General features: G+C 43.7%; 1 protein-coding gene across 3 annotated transcripts in view; it reads right to left on the bottom strand.

Moving 5' to 3' along the window:
• The window catches only part of CLPB (ClpB family mitochondrial disaggregase), a gene marked incomplete at both ends in the record, with an annotated part of 164,441 nt that overhangs the window by 114,833 nt on the left and 27,269 nt on the right, over positions 1–22,339 (bottom strand). For 2 of the 3 annotated variants that reach the window (XM_080695225.1, XM_080695224.1), the window contains one exon: positions 19,128–19,214. The exons of the other annotated variant lie outside the window; for it this stretch is intronic. In XM_080695225.1, coding sequence (XP_080551351.1) covers positions 19,128–19,214 — 87 coding nt within the window. The remainder of the gene's footprint in view (positions 1–19,127; positions 19,215–22,339) is intronic. 3 annotated transcript variants of the gene reach the window in all.

Raw genomic sequence — 22,339 nt, 5'->3', positions numbered from 1 at the left:
TCAGCTACTTAGTGAGACCCTGTTTCAAAATAAAAATAGGTCTGTGGGGTATAGCTTGGAGGTAGAATGCCCTTGGGTTCAACCCCCAGTTCTGCATTAAAAACAACAACAACAACAAAAAACACCAAAAACAAAAAAACACTGGCTGTAAAATTTGAGACATTAAAAATCTAAGCATTAAAAATAATGACAGTAAAGCCGGGCATGGTGGCACATGCTTGTAATCCCCGCACTTGGGAGGCTGAGACAGGAGGATCGCATAGGTTCGAAGCCAGCCTCAGCTACTTAGTGAGGCTCTCAGCAACTTAGTGAGACCCTGTTTCCAAATAAAGTATAAAAAAGGTCTGGGAGTATAGCAAGAACAAGCTCATCTAGCTCATGTGTTAATGCACGTAAAATATTTATAACAACATACAATAGCTGCTCAACAGACTTTAGCTATTCCAGCTATGTACTTGATACTGTGGCATGGTGGCACATGCCTGTAATTCCAGCACTTGGGAGGCTGAGATAGGAGAATTCCAGGTTTAAGGCAGACCTCAGCAACTTAGGGAAACCCAGTTTCAAAACAACAAAAAAAAAGCCCAGTATCAAAACAAAGCAAAACAAACAAACAACAAAAAATACACTTGCATTGGAAAGACAGTATGGTATTTTATTTATTTTATTTTTTATTTTTATTTTTTTTTAGGTCTGGGGATGGAACCCAGGGGCATTCAACCTCTGAGCTACACCTCCTGTCCTATTTTTTATTCTTTATTTTGAAACAGGGTCTCACTGAGTTGCAGAGGGCCTCACTAGGTAGCTGAGGCTGTTCACATACCGCAATCCTCCTGTCTCAGCCTCCCAAATGCTGGGATTACAAGTGTGTGCCACTACGCCCGGCTATAGTATGACATTTTATAATAAGCACAGAGAGGGTGCAGTCAAATCAAAGCTCTGCCATTCAATGATGATGTGATCTTGGATAAGTTACTAGACCTCTGAGCCTCCATTTCCTTATCAGAATAATAGAAATAATGATGTCTCTGGCAGGTCATGAAGGAAGCATGTAAACCCCCACAGTGCCTGGTACATAGAAAAAGCCCCACAAGCCAGGTGTGGTGTCATATGCTTGTAAGTCCAGCACTTGGGAGGCTGAGACAGGAGGATCGCACAGGTTCGAAGCCAGCCTCAGCTACTTAGGGAGGCTCCCAGCAATTTAGTGAGACCCTGTTTCCAAATAAAGTATAAAATAGGTCTGAGAGCATAGCCCGGAGGTAGAAAAGCCCCTGGGTTCCACCCCCAGTACCACACACTAAAAAGCCTCACAATATGAAAATTCTTCCCTTTCTCTGTATAATAGCAGATAGTAGCATGAATCTGGGCCATGGTGGGTACCAGATCCTCATCATTCTTAGGATGCATGCTGGCACAGCCCTGTGTTAAGACAGCTTTTCTATATTCAGTAAAAGCTGATGTGTTTTAAAATCCATGTGAGAAGGGTTTGTCAATCTAAACTCAAAGGGACATAATTTGGTTAATCCTCAGATGCTCTGTCCAATCATCATTCAATCACACCCCCTCCAATGGCTGCCTGTCCCTCCAGGCAGCTAGTGTCACTAACTGTGCTACCTGGGCCTCTCCAGGTTCATGAGTATTGATTCCATCTGTCCAATTTGCAGGATGCAGGACGTGTCCAAGCAACCATGTATTCTGCCCTTGGCCCTGTAGGGCAGACAGTGGTCTGGCAGGCTGGGAAGAGGAGAGTGTCTGGGATTGACCCTGGGGCTGCTAACTCAATCAAAGGATATGGGCAATTCACTTCACAAACTTGAAGGCTAAAGAGGGTAAGCAATCCAAGATAGTGACTCATCCTGTAACTTGGAAAAGATTCCCTTCACTTTTAATAACCACTTTTAATAAAACTCAGAAGGCAGTAGTCCCACCGTGGGATACGGAGAGGGCTCAAGGAATTCTGCCTACCCCATGGTCAAACAGTGGCACCAAACACCTTGCCAAGTCAGGCATGGTGGGCTGAGACAGGAGGAACTCAAGTTTGCGGCCAGCCTCAGCAACTTGTGAGGTCCTCTGCAATTTAGTGAGACCATGTTTCAAAACAAAAACTAAAATAGGGCTGGGGTATGTCTTGGAGGTAGAATGCCCCTGGATTCAATCACGAGTACAGTAAAACAAAACAACAACAAAAAAACACCCTGAGAGATGACTAGTTGGCTTTTCTCCAGCAGCCACCATATGCTTACAAATCCTCCAACCCAAGCACCAAAGTGGTGAGAGCTTTTTTGGAGAAGCCGGCTCTGATTAAGCTAGAACACTACAAGAGTCTAGTTTATCACTAGCTTTGATAACCAGTGAAGGAACTTACTGCAACTATGGGCTAGAGCAGGTAGAAACAGTATGAGGCTAGCCAGGTGAGAAAAGGAAACAGCAGACTGCTGAGAATAGGCTTAGCAGGAGGACTGTACAGGGAGTGCCAAGAATTTCACAACCAAAATAGAACCAAGGGCCAAACATCAGGCAGCAGAGGCGTCTTTGAGGCAGAGTAAAAAGCCAGATCAGAAGCCAAGGACTAGAGAGTGAGGTAGAAGAGTGGATTATAAATCAAGGAAGTACCCAGAAACCAAGAGCTACATTTGGTACCAGAAGTTAAGGCAAGGCAAAAACTGCAGCACCCAGGAGAATGAAGTGCTTTCTGCCTCTTTTGCTTTCTGCTAAAGCAGAAATGCCCAAGTCAGAACTGTGAGTGGGAAAAATGAAGCATGTAGGGAGATGGTGAGCCTACCTGGCAGACACATGGCTTATAGGTCAACACAGGCAGGCAATGCTGTCAGAGGTGATCCACCAAAGGACAGCTGCAACCTTTGCTGTGTTCTATTGCTGGCATACTGGCTGCCATGTTTCAGGTTTGGGTTATTATTGCCTTCAATTTGAGAAACTAGTATCAAGTGAGCTGTGTTGTAGGACTAGGCCTTGTGGTTCTTAATAACTTAAAGGAGGTGCACCATTCCACTAAATTATGTTTTTTCTATATCAGAGAACATCTCCACTCATAGGCACTCACTGTGCAAAGGTACAATAAGGACATCAGCAATGCTCTGAGCCAGCTCAGGTATGGCCTCTAGAGTTCTGTGAAAAAAAGCTAACTACCTATACCAGTAGCAACCCTGAAGTCAGAAATGATCTCCAGATGCCCTGATCCCCCCACTAATCTGAGGAAATGGAGATTTTTTTTTTTGGTGATACTGGGGTTCCTGGAAGCCCTTCTACCTCCAGGCTATACTCCCAGACCTATTTTTACATTTTTATTTGGAAGCAGGGTCTCCTGTCTCTGCCTCCCAAGCGCGGGGATTACAAGTGTGTGCCACCACGCCCGGCAAAATGGAGAATTTCTATAGCATGAGAGGTATGCTGTACCGCCTTCCCCCATTTTCCTACACTGACTCTTACATAACAACAGCCTGTAGGAGCACTTTGTCTTAACAATGATGTTAATAGAAATACTTGGACTGGGAAGCCCAACAGAAAAATGAGGCAGATATGAAGAGTTAATTCACAGGAGAACTAAAAAGAGGATTAGTAAGTATACAGATTCTCAAGCATTAACTCACATTTCAAGAGAAATGTGAGTTAAAAAACACTATCACTTTAAATTCAACATATTGATGAAAGTTAGAAAGCTGAAAAATGCCAAGTGTGGGTGAACATGGGGATCTGGGATTCTTCATGCACGGTTAGGTTATATAGACTGGTATGGTTACTCTGAAAGTTAATCTTAAAGGCTTCATAGAAAGATTTTCTACCTCTGAGCTACACTCTCCAACCCACCCTTCTTATTTTGAAACAGGGCCTTGCAAAGTTGCTGAGGCTGGCCTCCAACCGGTGGTCCTCCTGTTTCAGCACGCTGAATACTGGGATTACAGGCACATATCACTACGCCCAGCTGGCACTTCATCAAATTAGAGGACTTTACCCTGTGACCTAGCACTTCTGCTCCTGAGTATATATTTCCTGGAGAAATCCTAAGTCCATAAAGGGCAGCACAGGAGACTTCATTACAGCATTCTGTAGCAGTAGGGAGTTGCAGGCAATTAAGTGTTTATCACTAGGGGAATGGACTTTTTTTTTTCAGTACTGGGGATGGAACCCAGGGACATTCTACCTCTGAACTATATTCTCAGACCTATTTTTTATTCTTTATTTTGAAACAGGGTCTCACTGAATTGTAAAGGACCTCACTAAGTAGCTGAGGCTGGTCATGAACCATGATCCTTCTGTCTCAGCCTCCCAAATGCTGGGATTACAAGCCTGCGCCACTACGCCCGGCTGACAATTTTTTAAAAAAAGGTTTAATTCTCAACATGGGGGTATAGCTCAGTGGTAGAGTGCTTACTTAAAATATGCAAGCAAGGACCTTGGATTGATTTCCAGCACTGCATAAATAAAATAAAATAAAAATAAAATAAGCACACTTAATTTTGGCCAGGCATGGTGACACACACCTATAGTTCTAGTACTCAGGAGGCTGAGGCAGGAGTTTGAGAAGCATGGGCAACACAGTGAGACCATGTCTGTCAATAAATAGGCAGAGAATCAAATAGAAGGAAGGAAGAGAAGAAAGGAGAAAAAGAGAGAGGGAGAGGGAATTGTGTCCCCATCCCCTTCTATTTATCAATTGAACCTGACCATTTGGGCCAATAAATACAAGAAAATATGTTCAACATCATCAGCAATCAGGGAGATGCAAACCAAAACTACACTGAGATTCCATTTAACCCCAATCAGAGTAGCAATCATCAAGAAGTCAAAGAACAACTTGGCGTGGTGGCTCACGCTTATAATCCCAATATTTGGGGGGCTGATCACAAATAGGACAATCACAGGTCTGAAGGCTCTCAGCAACTTAGTGAGACCTTGTTTTAAAGACATGGGGAAACTAGAACTCTTCTACACTGTTAATGGGATTACAAATTAGTTCTGCCACTATGGAGGATCCGTGTGGAAATTCCTCAGAAAACTGGGAATGGATCTACCATATGATCCAGCTATACCACTTCTAGATATCTTTCCAAAGGGACTAAAACCAGAGAACTATAGTAATATATGTATATCCATGTTCATAGCAGCACAATTCAATATAGCCAAATTATGGAACCAACCTAGGTGTCTCTAAACAGATGAATGGATTACAAAATTGTGGGTTATCCACACAATGGAATTCTACTCAGCAACAAAGAAGAACAAAATTATGTCTTTTGCAGGAAAATGGAAGGACCTGGAAAGTATTATGTTATAGGAGACTAGCCAGTCACAAAGTGAAGGGTCATGTTTTCTCTCGTATGCGGAAGCTGGGAGTAACTGAGATACCAGAGGGACTCCAGACAATGAGAAAGCTCGGTGGAGCCAGGGAGGTGGTCTGGGGGAAGGGGAGGGGGAAAAGTGAGGATCAGTAAAGGAATTATGACCACTGCCTTTCCGTAATATATATGGAAATGCCAATGTCAATCTCAGCCCTATATGGGGAAGGAGAGAAAACAGGGTAGGGGAGTGGCCCACCGAGTGCTGCGTGCATGTGTCACGGTCCACATCATTTACATTATGATGTGAGACTATAATGCACCAATAAAAGTATGTATGTATATGTGTTCATATACATCATATATATATATGAACCTGATCACTTGTTCCATAGTGTTATTCCTTCTAGGAGTCTTTCAATTTTAGAACTTCTATGTCCTATTAAACCTCAGAGGTTAAAGAATTAAGAATCCAGAGAAAACAATAAACTCCCTGAAGTATTCCAACAGCCATCAAAAATGTCACTCCCTTGCTTCTACCGGTTGCTCCTTCACCTTCAGAGATTCTTATTGAAACCATCACCAACTCAGCTGAGCCTTCTGATTTCCAGCCTGGCTCCTGTCCTTCCTGTCTACACAACACTCACTACTCATCCCAGGGGAGTGGCCCCCATGATACTGTATCATGATTGCCTATTTACTATTTACTTTCCTACCAGACTATGTGGCAAGGGCCTTCTCAATCATCTCACCCTTATTCCTCAGCTCCTTGCCAGTGCCTGGATCACAGTATGAAGTCAATAGATGTTTTCCGAATCAGTGTACAAATGCATGAATTAAAGATAAATAAGTAAAATTATCTTATCTTATGGAAATGGGGTGGTGGTAGAAAGGTGGAAGAAAACTGCCCTGCCCAGCCTTCTCTCACCTGAAAGGCCAAAACAGATGTAGTTGATTAGCACCTCCATCTTCCTCTCCTGAGCACCAGGCCCTTCCTAGGCTAGACAGTTCCCAGACAAAACTGAGGAAAGGAACAAGAGCGTGGTCCCTACCTGGCAGCTGCTGAGAATCATGGAACTCCCTTTTGAGCCACAGCCAATTAATTTGCTGATCAGGCTGTAATCAGATTAGAAGTGAAGCGCGTGTCGAAGGCTGGCTTGCGCTGACCTCAATGAGCTTTAGCTCTCAGGGCAGGCCGGGAGTCCCAGTGCATGAGAGGACAGTTACATCGATCGATGTTAAGGCTTTCTGCTCTCGGTGGCCGCAGGGGCTTGAGGTCCTCACATTGTTTAGGGAAGAGTGAGGAAGCCTGTGGTGAGAGCTGAGGCCGGTGCTGGGCCAGGCGTGTGTCAAAGACGGCTGGCAAGCAGCTGGAGTTGGTGAAGCAAGAAGGGCAGTGATCCCAGCTCCAGGTCGTCCCCCACACAATGTTGAGCTTCAGAAGATGCCTGTCCTCCTCCCCACCCCCACATCTAAAGTACAGGGTCACTGTGATAAGTGTCACAGGCCTGAAGGAGAAGACAAAGAGTGACCTGTTCTCAACCCAGCATGTACACCTCGATGAGAGGAGGAAGCCAAGAGGTCACAGTTCAGAAGCTTTGCTGGACAGTCAAATGAGCTGGAGCTCATTCAGTAACCTGGCCTACTGGCTGCTCAGGAAAGCTGGGTGGCCTGACTAAAAGCGGTGGCATATATTAGTTATAGAGGCCCTGTGGCATGGGGCAGGAGCGGGCAAAGAGAACAATTATTTATTTATTTATTTGGTATGGGGGATTGAACCTAGGGGAGTGCTACCTCTGAGCTACAACCTCAGCCCTATTTTGTTTTTTTATTTTGAAACAGGGTTTCACTAAGTTGCTGAGGCTTGCCTTGAATCTGTGATACTCCTGTATCAACTTCCCAAGTACTGAGATTATAGGCATGTGCCACCACCACCACTCCACACTGGAACTTTCTTTTTTATTTTATTTATTATTATTATTATTATTATTATTATTATTATTATTATTATTTTGGTGGTACTGGAGTTCCTGGAAGCCCTTCTACCTCCAGGCTACACTCCCAGACCTATTTTTACATTTTTATTTGGAAACAGGGTCTCCTAAGCCAGTGCGTGCGGCTGGCTTCAAACCTGCGCGATCCTCCTGTCTCTGCCTCCCAAGCGGGGGGGATTACAAGTGTGCGCCACCATGCCCGGCAGGAACTTTCTTTTTAAAGCCAGCTTCTTTAGGAAATGAATGAAAGACTAGGTAGCGAGCACTGTACCTGTGCAGAGAATATGGTATAATTTCCTCCAGCGGGGACAACAACCTTTTGTTTACTTACCTCAGAATCAATAATCATTTATAATCATGAAGCAGCCATGTATTAGGCACTTTACAGTCATTATTTTAGATCTTATAACAACTTGTAGTGCGTTACCAGTCCTATTTTATAAACAAGTACGCTGCGGCTCAGCAAAATAACGAGTTGCCTAAGTGTGCATGTAAATACGCACAGCAGTCAAGATTCACATACAGGACATCACTGGTCCAAATGTGGCACACAGTCCCCAAGACACACTGGTTCTCACCTATATGACCATCCATTAGTTTGTCTTACTGAGTGTCAACCACATACCGGGGCAGTGGTACCTTCATATGGAGTTAAAGCAGAGCAGGTCATAGATAGCTGGGATAAGAATGTCAAAATCAGTAATGGCCCAGAGGAGGTGACATAATTAGGGGCAGGACTGAAGGAAAGTATCACATATTAAACAGTCGAAATTTCAAGAACACCCACCACAGGTTTTCCAGGATAATCCCAACCTCACACCCTAAGCCTTGTTCTATCAATATGCTTCTACGTGGCTCCTAATACGTGGTCAGATCCTGCTTGTTAGGGCTTCTTACTACAGTATAGATACAGAGCAGGCTCCCTTTCGGCAAAGGTTCCATCAAAGTATGATGGGGCTGGTATATCTCTTAGACTGGGCAAAGAGAGAGAAATAATAAAATTAATAACAGCTACAGATACTGGTGGTGTACTTACTTTGTACACTCAGTACACTTCTCTAACCAGTTTTATGTGCATGTTAATCTCTGCAACCACATTCTGCTGAGGGAGGTGCTGTTATTTTTCCCATTTTATAGATAAGAAAACTGGAAGAGGTACAGCTAGGTAGTTTTAAACTCAAGCAGTCTCATTTCAAAGCCACTGTTCTTCACTACCATGTTATACACAACTAGACTGTGTGCTGCCCAGTGCAGGGGCTATGCCCTGACCATCTCTGCTTCCTCACATATAGGACCTGTACTGGGCAGTATTTGTTGAGTCAGTTTACTTTTGGGGCTTAGATACCGCACTGTTGACTCACTAAGGTTTTGGTTAGTTCTGAGGTTTTACTTCTTAATATGACTAAGTACTGTACCTTGGATTTTTGGTTCTAATTATTGACCCATATACCCCTCCCTGTTACATTTTTTTGGAAGGGGAATGCTAAGGATGAAACCTAGGGCCTTCCACATACTAGGAAGCATTCTATGCTGAAGTATACCCCGAGACCCCGAAACCACCATTAATATTTACCAACACAGATTTAACCCTTGCTCCAACCCATTAAACTTTTTATATCCCCAATTCTTTAGTTGTTGTGATGGTGGTCATGGGGATTGAACCCAGGGGTGTTTTCTACCCCGCTCTATACCCCAGCCATATTTTATTTTTTTATTTTGAAACAGGGTCTTGAGAGGTTGCTGAGAGTCTCTACGTTGCTGATCTTCCAGTCTCAGCCTCTCAAGCACTAGCATCAGAGGCAATGTGCCACCACACCCAGCTATCACCAATTCTTTCACCAAACATACCAGTGTATCTTCAAGCATCATTTAATTTACCAATATGGCTGGCATTTATCAATGACCTCAGTGAAATCACTGATACAATGACTGAATAGAATACAGCCCCATGGCTCACCGCTTCAGTCTGCTGTCCATTCATATATAAACAATGAACCAGGTCACTCACCATTTATTAGTTTGACTATACTGTTTCCCACATTATATTTTATTCATGTAAATATCACCAGAGACAGACAAATATCTTGCTGAAATCCAGACACATCTACCATATCTACTGCAGACCCCTGTCCCACCAGTCTAGCAGCTCTATTAAAATAAGCAGTTTATATCACAGCTACTTTTAAAGTAATCCTGTAATCCCAGCTATTTGAGAAGCTGAGGCAGGAGGACTCAAGTTCGAAGCCAGCTGGTGCAATTTAGAAAGACCCTGTCTCAAAATCAAATTTAAAAAGGTTCAAGGATCTAGCTCATGGTAGAGCACTTGCCTGGCATGTGTGAGGCCAGGGGTCCAGTTCCCAGTACTGGAAAATAAATAAGTAATAAAGCAGAGGCAGAGCTCTGGACCATATGATAGTCCCTAGAAATGAACAGCCTCCCCCCAGCAGCTGAAGTGGATGAGCACCAGTTGCTCTCCTGTCCCCAACTGTCTATGCAACAACACTGAACACAGAACCCCAGGACAGCACAGAGCACTGCGAGGGGGAGGGGTCCCTGAGACTGTCATGTTAGGCAAATGAGCTGGCACTGCTTTCCAGGGAGCAGTGTCTTGGGTTGCCTGAGGTCGAGGCATGCATCTGCCAAACTAGAAACGGGTGCATGCTGGAATTGGAATATCATTACTACAAAACAGGATTATCATGAGCAAAGATTCTAAATGGGATTAGAAATGATTCTTTGTTACTCAGAGATAATCGGCAGTAGCAGCAGCAGTGGAGAAACATCAAACCCAGCACACTCTTCTGGGGGTATGGGGCTGGCAATCTGGGCACATGGCCAGCACCCGCACCCACCCTTCCTTGCTGGGAAATACTGGGCACTGTCCTACTTCAGCCAGATGGTCACCTGGGACAAAAGCCAGCCACACATCAAGGCACCATGCTTAGGGGTCCCATGTTCTAGACTTAGCATCTTAGACGAAAAGGATTGAAAAAAAAAAAAAAAGAGTGCACAAAGCTCTACTGCTTCTGACTGACCTCAGTGAGTTAAAGATGAGAGACAAGTAACACAAGTAACACCCCCACCTCCATCAAAGGTAGGCTCACCTGTAGGCCATTCACTAACCTCTTCCTGGGGTGGCCTACAACTGGCAGCCGTATCAGTGATAAAAACCGAGGCACTACTACTATGGTACCAAGCGACTATCAACCAAAGTAGTAAACCATCACAGAGCTTACTGTATGGCAGGCACTACTCTAAATGCTTTATAAAAGTTTTATATGTGTCGATACATTTAGGACTCAAAACAGCCTTTTGAGGTAGATCAGCTTATCTCCACTTTATGGCTGATGAAACAATCACAGAAAAGTGAAAGAATTTGCCAAAGTGCTTACCTAGTAAGAGCTTGGATTTGAACCCAGGCAGTCTGGTTCTAGAGCCCACACTGTTCCACATGCTAGATTGTCCAGCCAGAAAGGACATGGCCAAGGCTATAGAGGTCTTTCCTTTGCATTCTCTGGTTCCCAGTCCCTGTCAAGCTCCTCCTACTACCTCTCCCTACTTTCTTGTTCTTGTGATCCTATGCTTACAATGGTCACTAAAGTTCTGTGCAACTTTTAAGGCCCAACTCTTCAGAAAGGACCTCCTTTCTGCTGTCGCCTCTCTAGCCATCATCTCCCCACTGTGCCACTTCTGTCTCATCAGGCCCAGTGGGACCTGTTTTATTCTTATCAGCTCTTTGAGAATGAGAGTAGTTTGCCTACTTATAGGTTTCTCAAGAGTCATCCAGCACATAGTGAGTCATCAAGAAACCCTGAATGAACTCACTTGACTCCTGGTCCCAGCTTCCCTTAGTCCATCCATGGCCTTGGTCCCTGCCCCTTTCCTCCATAGGCAGTGTAGCCCCATGGGAAGCACAAAGGTTTGGGGTTTGGAGGTATCCAGCTTTAAATCCTGACTTCCTCTTTCACTAACTGGACATCTCTAAGTTTCATTTTCCCTGTCTTACAGATAGGGATAATAATATCTCTCTCTCAGGATTGACCTCAGGATTAGATCCACAGGGGCCGGGCACACAGAAGGCCTGGATCAAAGAGAGCCACCATCAGTACTGATTAAGAGAGCAGACAGCACAAAGCCCTGTCTTCTTCGATAGGAGGAAGTACCACTCTGAACGAAGTGGGCCAAGAATAGGCTGGGGACCCTGTGCAGGGGCTCTACACTCTGAAGGCAGGAGCTCCATGTGGTTAGGCTCCTTAAGGACTCAATCCAAGAACAGGGGCAAGAGTGCCCTACCTGTTCTACCTCTGGCCAGCTAGCAATAAAAGAGAGCTTTCCAGGGAGGCTGCCAGTGGTCTAGCAGTAAGGTAACATAGGCTCCCAGATTCAAGATCACCTGTCACCTGTGAAGCCACTGTGGACCACAAAAAAAAAAAAAAAAAAAAAAAAAAATCCATAGAACATCCCCACAGGACAGTAATCTGGAATGGGCTACTGATTTCTTAAAAACAGGGCTTAATGGCCCCCTCCCATTGGTAAGGTGGAGGGAAAATAAGCAAATGCTAAAAATAAATGACTGCTGTGAAAGAGAATTAAATGGTCTTCAGCCAAGGATGGCAGCATTTTAAAATTAACAAAGCCCAGGTACCACATCCAGGAAGGCCTTGGCAAATGCGTGTTATCCACTCATTAGCTCAGCTCCTTGGGGACGCTGGCCAAGCAGGGAAGGCAATGCCGGGAACCAGCCCTTCCGATGCTGATGAGATGCACTCCAGAGCAAAGGCAGGAGGAGGAGGGAGGTTCTTGTGGGGAATTTCAAACAGTCCCACTGGTGCTTCGAGCTCTGCCTGCAGTTCTCACCTTCCATGAGGCAGGAGCTCGCAAAAGCAAGACCAAGTAGACATGAGCCTGAATGCCTCCATACCACCACCCTCTTTCAAGACCTCGGTTCTTGAAGCACAATGGCCTCACTATACAGAGGTCTACCTGCCTGGCAGTGTAAAGGTAAGGAGCCCAAGAATGATGTGGGAGAGACAAACTCCCAGCCCTATGCCCCAGATTTTCTCTTTGCTAGAATGAAAAATCATACACTTTGTGAACTTATATAAGCTTACTGTATGCTATTTGTAAAGTGAGTTTATCACTATGCATCAGTAATTATACCTTTTGACATCGCCAATAAATAGTGTGAATTCACTAATCTTCATTCTCTACTAACAGTCAGAACACCTGGTACTCTACTATGAGATATCATCAACTATAAGAATTCAGCCAGGTGTGGTGGCATGTGCTTGTGATCTCAGTACTTAGGTAGAGACAGGATTGCAGGTTCACGGCTGGACTTAGCTACTGAGCGAGGCTCTCAGCAACTTAGTGAGACTCTGTTGATTCTGTTTCCAAATAAAAAGTATTAAAAAAAAAAATAGGTCTGGGAGTATAGCCCGGAGGTAGAAAAGCCCCTGGGTTCTACCCCCAGCACCCCCCCACACACACACAGAATAAAATAGAGGGCTAGGGGTATAGGGTATAACTTGGAGGTAGAATACCCCTGGGTTTCATCCCCAGTATCACCCCCCCAAAAAAAAAAGAATTCAAAATGTTCCAGGGGACTATTAATAACAATTTAATTTTGGCACTACAAATTAATTGTGCAACTGGTCACAATAATGAAAATTAGAGAGGGACAGCAGCTTTTAAAAAAGTTTTTATAAGTCAGTTTATTAAGATATCATGTATACACAGTAAAATTTATCCTTACACTCAAAATCTTTTCATCCATAATTTGATGAAATTGCAGATGTATAATTTGATGAGTTCTGATAATTATATACAGCCATAAAGCCACCACCATAATCAAGACTTTCAGCTTGCCATAGCGCACGTCTAAGTTTGCACTGCACATAAACTAGGGGCATGAGACCAGAATATTTCAATCGTCCCAAGAGTATCCTTCATACTCTTCTCCCACTCCCAAACCCAGCCACTAACTGATTCCTGTCACTAGATTATTGCCTCTTCCAGAATGTCATATAAATAGGATTACACAGTAGATAGCTTTTTGGTTGCTTTAACTTAGTATAAGGCTTTTGAAATTCTTCCATGTTGTTGCATGTATGAAGATATACCATATTTTGTCCATTTGGTAGGCAATGGATGCTTGGGTTATTTCCAATTTAAGCAAATATAAATAAAGCTGCTATAAATATTTGCATGCAGGACTTTTTTAATCCTGAAAAAATACCTAGAAGTTGGTATTGCTGGAAAGCATGGTAAATACATGCTTTACTGCTATAAGAAACTGAGTGTTTTCTACTGTGGCTGTACCATTATACATCCCTATCAGCAATACATGAGAACAGGTTTGCATCCTTGCCAGGACTTAGTATTGTTGGTGTTTCTAGATTTCAGCTGTTATAATATGTATATGGTGGTATCTCATTAATTGGATTTCTCTCATGACTAACAATGCTGAGTTATTTTATGTGCATATCTCCCACCTACCTCTTCTTTGGTGAAAAATCTGCTCGAATCTTTTGCCCATTTCATAAAATTAGGCTTATTATTACTGATTTGTAAGAGTTCTTTATATATTCTAAGTACTACTCCTATCACATATCAACTATGTGTTTTTGACAGTTTTTCTTGAGGAATTAGAAATGATAATAAGAATCTAAATCACACCACATTTCCTCACTATTCCCTGCACATATACTCTGGTGGTCAGAATAGGAAAAACTTAAATTTCAACTTACAAATACCTTAGGACTCTTAGACAAAGGGACAAGCAATATTTGGTATCCACTAAAACTCTTAAGACTATTTTTGTCTCCACTACATGCTCTAAGGAAAGCTACATCTGGAGAAATGCCTGCCCTACGAACAGCTTTTGGCCCCCCAGGCTCTGTACCTCCCAAAGCCCTGTTCTGGTCCACCAGGCTCCTGGAATGGTCAACAGTCGTCACACTCCATTGCTGGCCATTGTCCACTGGGAAAGGTAGGAGGCTCCCAATCCATCCCTCAGTAAAAGAGCAAATAGTGGGGCCTGTGGCTGCTTGGACATCAAAGTTGAGCAAACAGGCCTGGCAGACCCTGCCTCTCCGCCTACACATCCTGCAAAAGCCATCTGAAGGAGCTTCCCCAAGGGGGTCATGACTTTCAGCTTGTCATAGCACACATCAAAGTTTGCACCACACACGAACTGGGTGCATGGGTTCGAATCAAGTCGCCCGAGAGCGGATACTCAGCCATTGTGTTCAGTTTTAATCCTGTGTTTTCCCAAGTAATTAAGCCTTCTTGCTTATGAACTTGTGACTAAGTAAAGCATGACTGAGAAGTTGTAACATCAAAGTGCCTTCCACCGTCTGTCCATGTTTAGTAAAACTGGATTTCTTTCTCTTCTTAAAGAAAAGCTAATTGAATTTAGCTGAAGGCTGGGTATATTTGCACTAGCCGGTGAAGGCTATGCTAAGTCACAGTGCTCATCCTGGGACCCTGTGGCTTAGCCTTTAGCTAGGCTGGGTCAGAGGGCAAAGCAGAATGAGGCACCCAGACTCAGCCTAAACAAGTGCCTTGTGGCATGAGGCTTATCGAGGGCTCACTACAGAGAAGGGGGGACTGCTGCGTGAGTCAATACTATACCCAAGCTGTTACTGGGGCTGGCAAAGGGACTGTCATAGTAAAATGTTGGTAATCTTGGGCAGAATGGTTACTGAGAACAATGGCCACCACATTACTCAAGTCCTTGATGTTGTAGTTGAAATAAGCTTCTTAAGGCGAAGGCTGTGTGGCGTGGCTGCTTGTTCTCTGAACCCCCATGGCCCAACACATCAGCATCGGACACAGGATAGTTTTGAAAAATGTTTGCTGCTTACATAAATTAATAATATAAAGTATGTCAGAAAAAAGTTCTTCTCTCCTAAAAAACCAAAACTTAAAAGCCTCTTTCTGCTTTGCTCATCAGAAAACTTCAATTAAGATTAATATTCAATTTCACTAATTACCTAACTTAGAGTGAATATAGCATAGTCTCATTTATGTAAAATTATAAGCACATATATAAGAACATACACAATTATCAATCTCTAGATAGAATTCAGGTGACTGTCACTTCTCTGTGTTATATTTTTTACCAAACAACCTGTTTTCGGAAATGAAAAACTCTTGCTTAATCCTGATATAATTACCTTTTTCTTTACCAATATGATTTCTGATCTTGATCCACTTTTAACTCTCTCATGAATATCCGTATTTAACTTTAAACTCTCTTTAGAAATAAAAAAGATAGGTGTGGTGGGGCACACTTGTAATCCCAGTACCTGGGAGGCTGTCACAGGAGGATCGCAGATTCCTGACTAGCCTCAGCTACTTAGTGAGGCCCTCTGCAACTTAGTAAGACCCTGTTTCAAAATAAAGGATAAAAAATAGGGCTGGAGGTATAGCTCGGAGGTAGAATGCTCTTGGTTAATCCTTGGCACCAAATAAATAAATAAATAAATAAATAAATAAATAAAAGCCGGGCATGGTGGCACACACATGGATTTCTTTCTACCTGGAGGTAGAAAGCCTCTGGGTTCTACCCCCAGTACCACCACCAAAATAAATAAATAAATAAAGAGAATAAATTATAATTTAAGTTTCTGTGCATATTTAAAAAATTTACTATGAATGCACTGTATTTCCTATTTAAAATGAAAGAAAATAAATACATATGGAAATAAAAGTCCATAAAAAACAAAGCTCTTTGAAGATTGAGACTATTTGATTCTATGTTCTTAAGGACTTAACACATTAAGCAGGCCCCTGAGGGTAAGATGATTGGGCTACTCTCAGGATCTCTCTTATTGGCCATGCCTCTCTGCACCCAGAGATCATCACCAATACAGAGAGAAATTCTATGTGGGCAGGGATATTCTTTGTCTATCACTGATGTTATTTCAAGTAACTATAACAGTATCTGACAAACAGAAGGGACCCCCAAAAATCTTGTGCTATGGATAAATAAATCCAATCTGAGAGAATACTATTACAATAAAAATTTGTCTCCTTGGATACTGGAAGGAAGAGGAGGGATACTTTAAAAACCTAGTAAAGAAAGCCATGAAGGCCAGGCGTGGTGGTGCACGCTTGTAATCCCCGCGCTTGGGAGGCAGAGACAGGAGGATTGCACAGGTTTGAAGCCAGCAGGAGACCCTGTTTCCAAGTAAAAAAATGTAAAAATAGGTCTGGGAGTGTAGCCCAGAGGTAGAAGGGCTTCCAGGAACCCCAGTACCACCAAAAAAAAAAAAAAAAAAAAAAAAAAAGAATGCCATGAGCCAGGCGTGGTGGCGCATGCCTGTAATCCCAGCATTCGAGGGGCTAAGACCGGAGGATCATGGTTTGTGGATAGCCTCAGCTACTTAGTGAGGCCCTCTGCAACTTAGTGAGACCCTGTTTCTAAATAAAGAATAAAAAATAGGGCTGGGGTGCAGCTCAGACGTAGAAGGCCCCTGGGTTCTAATGACCCTGAATGAAGACAGAGCAATCAGTTAAACCAACAACTCATTAGACTCAGAGAGGAGCGTCCCCAAAAGCACATCTACTAGTTATCTGACCACTAATTGACAGTACTTTTAAGTAAAGTGTTATTTCCTATCAGTTTCAACTCTGAAATACTGCTCATAGAAGAGAACACAACTCCTCCTTTACCACTGGCTGCTCCTCGCAGACAGGAACAACTGTGAGTTGGGGAAGGAGGCTGGCAGGGAGGGGTGGAGTACAGACATGTGTGTTTGTGTGCAGAGAGGCAGGGGACTAACACCTCACCATTTATAACACATGGCACACATTATCTTATTTAATTCTTAAAAGAACAGAGTGAGACTCTATTCTCCTACCGGGTGGAGTCTCCTCGTCCCCTCTGCCTCAACAGCCTCTGGTCCACCCTGCGGCGACATCGCTGATTACACTGCACTCTATCTCCTTACTTGCATTTTGTTTTCACATTAGACTATAAGCTCCCCAAGGTCTCTGATTCTCTGAAAACTAGCACAAGGCCTCGCTCAGAACAGATATTTATTAAATGTTTACGGAAATAATTTCTCATGGAGAAACAGGTGCACACGGAGTTCTGAAATTCAACAAAGGGTCACAACCAAAACTGGATTCCAGGTCTTTCAACTGCAAAGCCTATTTATATCAATTGTCTCATCTTTTTTTTTTATTATTTTTATGGTGATGGGAAATAAACCCAGGGCTTCAGGCATACTAGGCAAGTGCTCTACTGCTAAGTTATGCTATACCTTTATAGCATATATGACCTTTTAAAGAATAAGTGCTTGGGGCTAAAGATCACAAATAAGGTAACTGAGTGACTAAGAACAAGTTCATGATAAAGGAGTAGAAAGAGAAATCTCTAAAGGACAGCATGCCTCTTGGCCAATCTAAGACCATCCATGTATACTAAAATTCCAGTTTAGTATTTAGGATCCTTTCAAAGGTGGCCAGTACTGGCAGATAAAAGTCTTAAAGGCTTGCTTGAAGGGAAAATTTTAATTGTTGCCCCCAACTATCAATTCAGTGGCACTACTAAAGTTTCCAGTCTACTTTCTTTGAAGGCATCCCTTTTTGCATTCCTCCTCCTCCTTCTTTTTCTTGTTTTTTAGTTTGAAAGAGGGTCTCACTAAGTGTCCCAGGATTGTGTCAAACTTGTGATCCTCTTTCCTCATCCTCTTAAGTAGCTGGAATTACAGCCATATGCCACAACACCTGACTCTTTTTTGCATTTAATTATTCTGCACAATCACAGCTAGAGAAAATATATGCTCCATCCCACCAGAATTATATGGACTCTGATTTTTGTCAGAACTCAAGGGTCTGGGATGGAAAGGCAGCATCTAGCACTAGCTTGAGACGTGACATTAGGAGAGTAGTGAGACAGAGCAAAGCACAGACTGCAGGCAGCCAAACCAGGTTCTAAGACCTGTCTGTGAACTTCTGACAAATCATTTTATCTGTTTGGGCTTCAATGTTCTCAGCTCTGAAATGAGCACAAAAATATGTACTTTGTGAGGTGGCTGCAAAGATTAGAGGTAACTCTGGAGAGCCAGGCATGGTGGCACGCACCTTAATAAATACCTGGGAGCCTAAGACAGGAGGATCGCAGGTTCAAGGCCAGCCTTAGCAACACAGACTCTCCGCAACCTCCCTCATAAGACCCTGTTTCAAAAACAAAAAATAAGGGGTGTAGTTTGGAAGTAGAATGCCCCTGGGTTCAAAAATTCCTGGGACTACCAAGAAAGAAAAAAAGAAAAAAGAAAAAAGAAAGATAACTCTGGACACAAGATTCACTACTTCTTTTATTTAACAGCTATAACCCTGAGGGGATGGGGAAGTGAACGATAAAGCAGTATGGCTTCCAATGGGAAGGAAGGAAGGCCCCCGCCTATCCTAGTGTCCATCAGAGCCTCCAAAGAGAAAGCCCCAAGTGGAACACGAGCAGGGGACAGTGACTGCAGATTTTCCAAACATGGATAGACTATGGACAACAAGAACATGATGACAACTCTTCACATATACACTTAACTATTTACAATAGGCTTTCGAGCATTCGGTTGCAATAATGTAAATGATAATGTGAATGACTTGCCTAAGGTCACAAAGTCAAAGAATGATGGAACTGGGATTCAAAGCCACTCTTTCCCTCTCCACATTCACAGCAGTCATGCATCAGGTATAGTCTAGTACCAAAGGCTGAACCCAACTCCCTGCCTCGGGAGGAGACAGTGGAGCAGACAGGGTGGGAGAGCATCAGGAACACAGCCTGCAAGGATCTGGCTAAGGGAGTCCTGTGGAAGAAGATTCCCACCTGACATTCCGGCTGATGGCTGCCACCATGAGTGCTGTCCAGCCCAGTTTGTGCCTTGCATTGACATCTGCACCTTCTGACAGCAGCCTGAAAAAAGACAGAGAAGTATTTTCAGTGTATAGTTTATTATGGACATAGGTGGAAATACTTGCAGAAGAAAGGGCAGTCAATAAGCCAGAAACCAGATGATTCTGGTTTCTGGAAAGAGAGGCCTTTAAGAACTGTATCTCAGCTGGGCATGGTGACACATGCATGTAATTCCAGCATTTGAGAGGCTGAGACAGGAAGATCTCAGTTCGCAGACAGCCTTAGCTACTTAGGGGAGCCCTTTGAAACTCAGTGAGACATTTCAAAATAAAGAAAAAAATAGGGCTGGGTATGTAGCTTGGAGGTAGAATGTCCCTGGGTTCCATCCCCAGGATTGCAAAAAAAAAAAAAAAAAAGAAAGAAAAAGAAAAAAAAGAAAAAAAACTAAATCACCAATCGTAACATCTCTGACTCAGTATCACTCACTCTCCTCCTATCTCTCCCTCTCTTACCAGGGCTCTACCCCCTAATGTTATTCTCCCAGTCTTCTGTGAAAAGAACGTGCCTTCCCCAGTTAATACTCCCACACGCTCACTCTGCATGCTCTTCCTGCTTTTTTGCCTGTACAAAATCTGTTCTTATACCCTGTGATACAGACCTGGCATGTGGGCTCTCCTGAGCACCTGTCCTAGACTCCCCTGTCCACAGGCCTCCCTCCTTCCCTTAATTTCACAGTGCTTAGCACAGAATGCCTACTGATATGTCTTATCTCGGTAGTTCCCAGTTTACAAATGATCACATTCCTCAAGTTTATCTGCTTTGTGGCTGTTTGGAAATGAAAATTCTTCAACTCAAGGAAAGATGGAAAGAAATTTATTTATTTATTTATTTTATTATTATTTTTTTGCGGGTCTGGAGATGGAACCCAGAGGCATTTGACCTCCAAGCTACACCCCCTGCCCTATTTTTTATTCTTTATTTTGAAACAGGGTCTCACTAAGTTGCGAAGGGCCTCACTAAGGAGCTGAGGCTGTCCGCGAACTGCGATCCTCTGGTCTCAGCCTCCCAAATGCTGGGATTACAAGCATGCGTCATCACGCCCGGCTGGAAAGAAATTTAAAATACTAGATTAGGTTCCTAGCAGAGCCCATATTTGAATCTCTGCACCAGTGCCTGACACACAGTAGACGCTCAATAATTGTTGGATAAATTATTGGTATACAACTAAAAGTCTGAATTTTGGGGTTTAGAAACAGGAGGTCCTACAAGGTAGGGTGGCTAGAGAGAAGAGGAATACACAGACCCAACTCTTACTGAGTGCCTTGGAGGGGCAGGAACTGTCCTAGGTACCCTACATTCACGAGTCCATTTACTCTTCACATAAGGTTAAGGAGGGGGTAGGTATCGCCTCTATTCATGTATGAGAAAACAGGCTCAGTGAGGGAAATGACTTGCACGCATTGGTTTGGGAGCATTTCAGTAACTGGAACCCAGGTTGGTAGTGGTGATTCTGTAGCTGGACCCCTCATCTCACCGTTATCCCTTAGACCAGAGGTTCCCACTTACTTGGCTTACTGCCCCTTTTCAGAAAAAAAAATTACTCAGCATTGCCCTCCCTGGAAATCTACCTTCTTTAACCAAATAAACAGAAAGTGACAAATTTGAAATTTTTATGTATTTATACTTTGCTCCAGCACCATACAGCCCATCTTGGGAACCTATGCTCTAGACAGCCCTTGGTTCCAAACAACATGAAGGGCAAAGACTAAATTGATTTTTGCAAACCGATGGCATGTGTGTACTTGGTCCCAAGTTGGGCTGGATGCAAATGAGAAGACATGAGTTCTGTTCTAGGAAAGATACAGTCTAGTGGAGGGAGGACTCGGGACAGCCGGAAAGAGTGTAGTTCCAGGAGACGGGGCAACCAAAAATGGGGAGTGTGGTTCACCATGAGGCAGGACATGACGTCCCTATGAGGAGAGGCAGAGGAGCTTTAGGAAGGCTGCCTATACTGCAGTGGGTCCAGCTGAATGGGTATTGGGTGCGTTCAAAGGCTTGTCTCTGAGCCTGTTGTAAATGCTTCCCTGGACCAAGCCAAATAAAATGTCTGTGCTACTGCAGTAAGCAAGTAACCAAGGCTTGGATGCAGGATGAGAAACATTGTGTCCTTACCCTGAGGACTAAGTGCCCTTTACTCTGCTGATGGAGTGACAGAGGTGGATGCCATCACTGCCTGTGGGGAGGATGGCACACCAAGAACACAACTACACATCTCATGAGTACTATGAGTGGCACTACAGTTTGCAGGTGCACAGGGAAGCCAAGCCAGTCTTGGAGACCAGGAAGGCCTCTCTGAGGAGGTGATGATAAAGGATATAGAATGTCCCCTGAAGAGTTCATGTATAAAGCGCAGGGCTGACAGGTAATGGATTTATCAGGGTTGGCTAGGGCTGGTAGGGTGTGGTGGAGGAGGTGGGTCCTGCGGGGTGGCTCTGACTCCACCGCTTGCTCTCTCTGCTCCTGCCTCCAGGTCAGGAGCACAGCTCGGGCTCTCCCTCGCTTCCTGAGATCCGCAGTCCCTGGCCTCACATGGCCTGAACCCCAAGTCCCAAAGAAACCATGAGCTCATAAGCATTTCTTTCTCTAAGTTAGATGGTCAGGTCTTTGGGTTATAGAGTGAGAATGCTGACTAGGACAGAGGGGAAGGAGTATTCTAAGAAGAGGTGAAGTCTGTTCACCCACAGAAAAAGGACTAGGGTATATGAAGCCCCACAAGAGGTGTGGCACGTCTGGGGCCCAAAGCATGAAGAGAGGTGTTGAGGGAGGAGGTGAGAAACCCTCCCTCTAAAGGGTTTTTTAGGTGAAACTGGAGCCTTGTAGCAACACACTGTTAGACTTCTTTTATGAGGAAACAATTCCCTATGTCTGTGGAACATTAAAGAGGCTAAGAACCTTGAGAATAAATGTTTTCTGAAACAAAAATCTTTTTTGTGTGTGTGTGGTATGGGGATTGAACCCTGGGGCATTCTACCTCTGAGCTACACCTCCAGCCCTATTTTATTCTTATTTTGAAACAGGGTCTTACTATGTTGATGAGAATCTCACTACTTTCTGAGGTGTCCTCAAACCTGCGATCCTCTTGTCTCAGCTTCCCAAGTACTGGTATTATAGGTGTGTGCCACTAC

The sequence above is a fragment of the Muscardinus avellanarius genome (genome assembly GCF_963383645.1).
Source record: "Muscardinus avellanarius genome assembly, chromosome: 1".
Taxonomy (NCBI): Eukaryota; Metazoa; Chordata; class Mammalia; order Rodentia; family Gliridae; genus Muscardinus; species Muscardinus avellanarius.
Note: the sequence above shows the minus strand (reverse complement) of the source record. Positions and strands in the feature narration are given on the sequence as shown.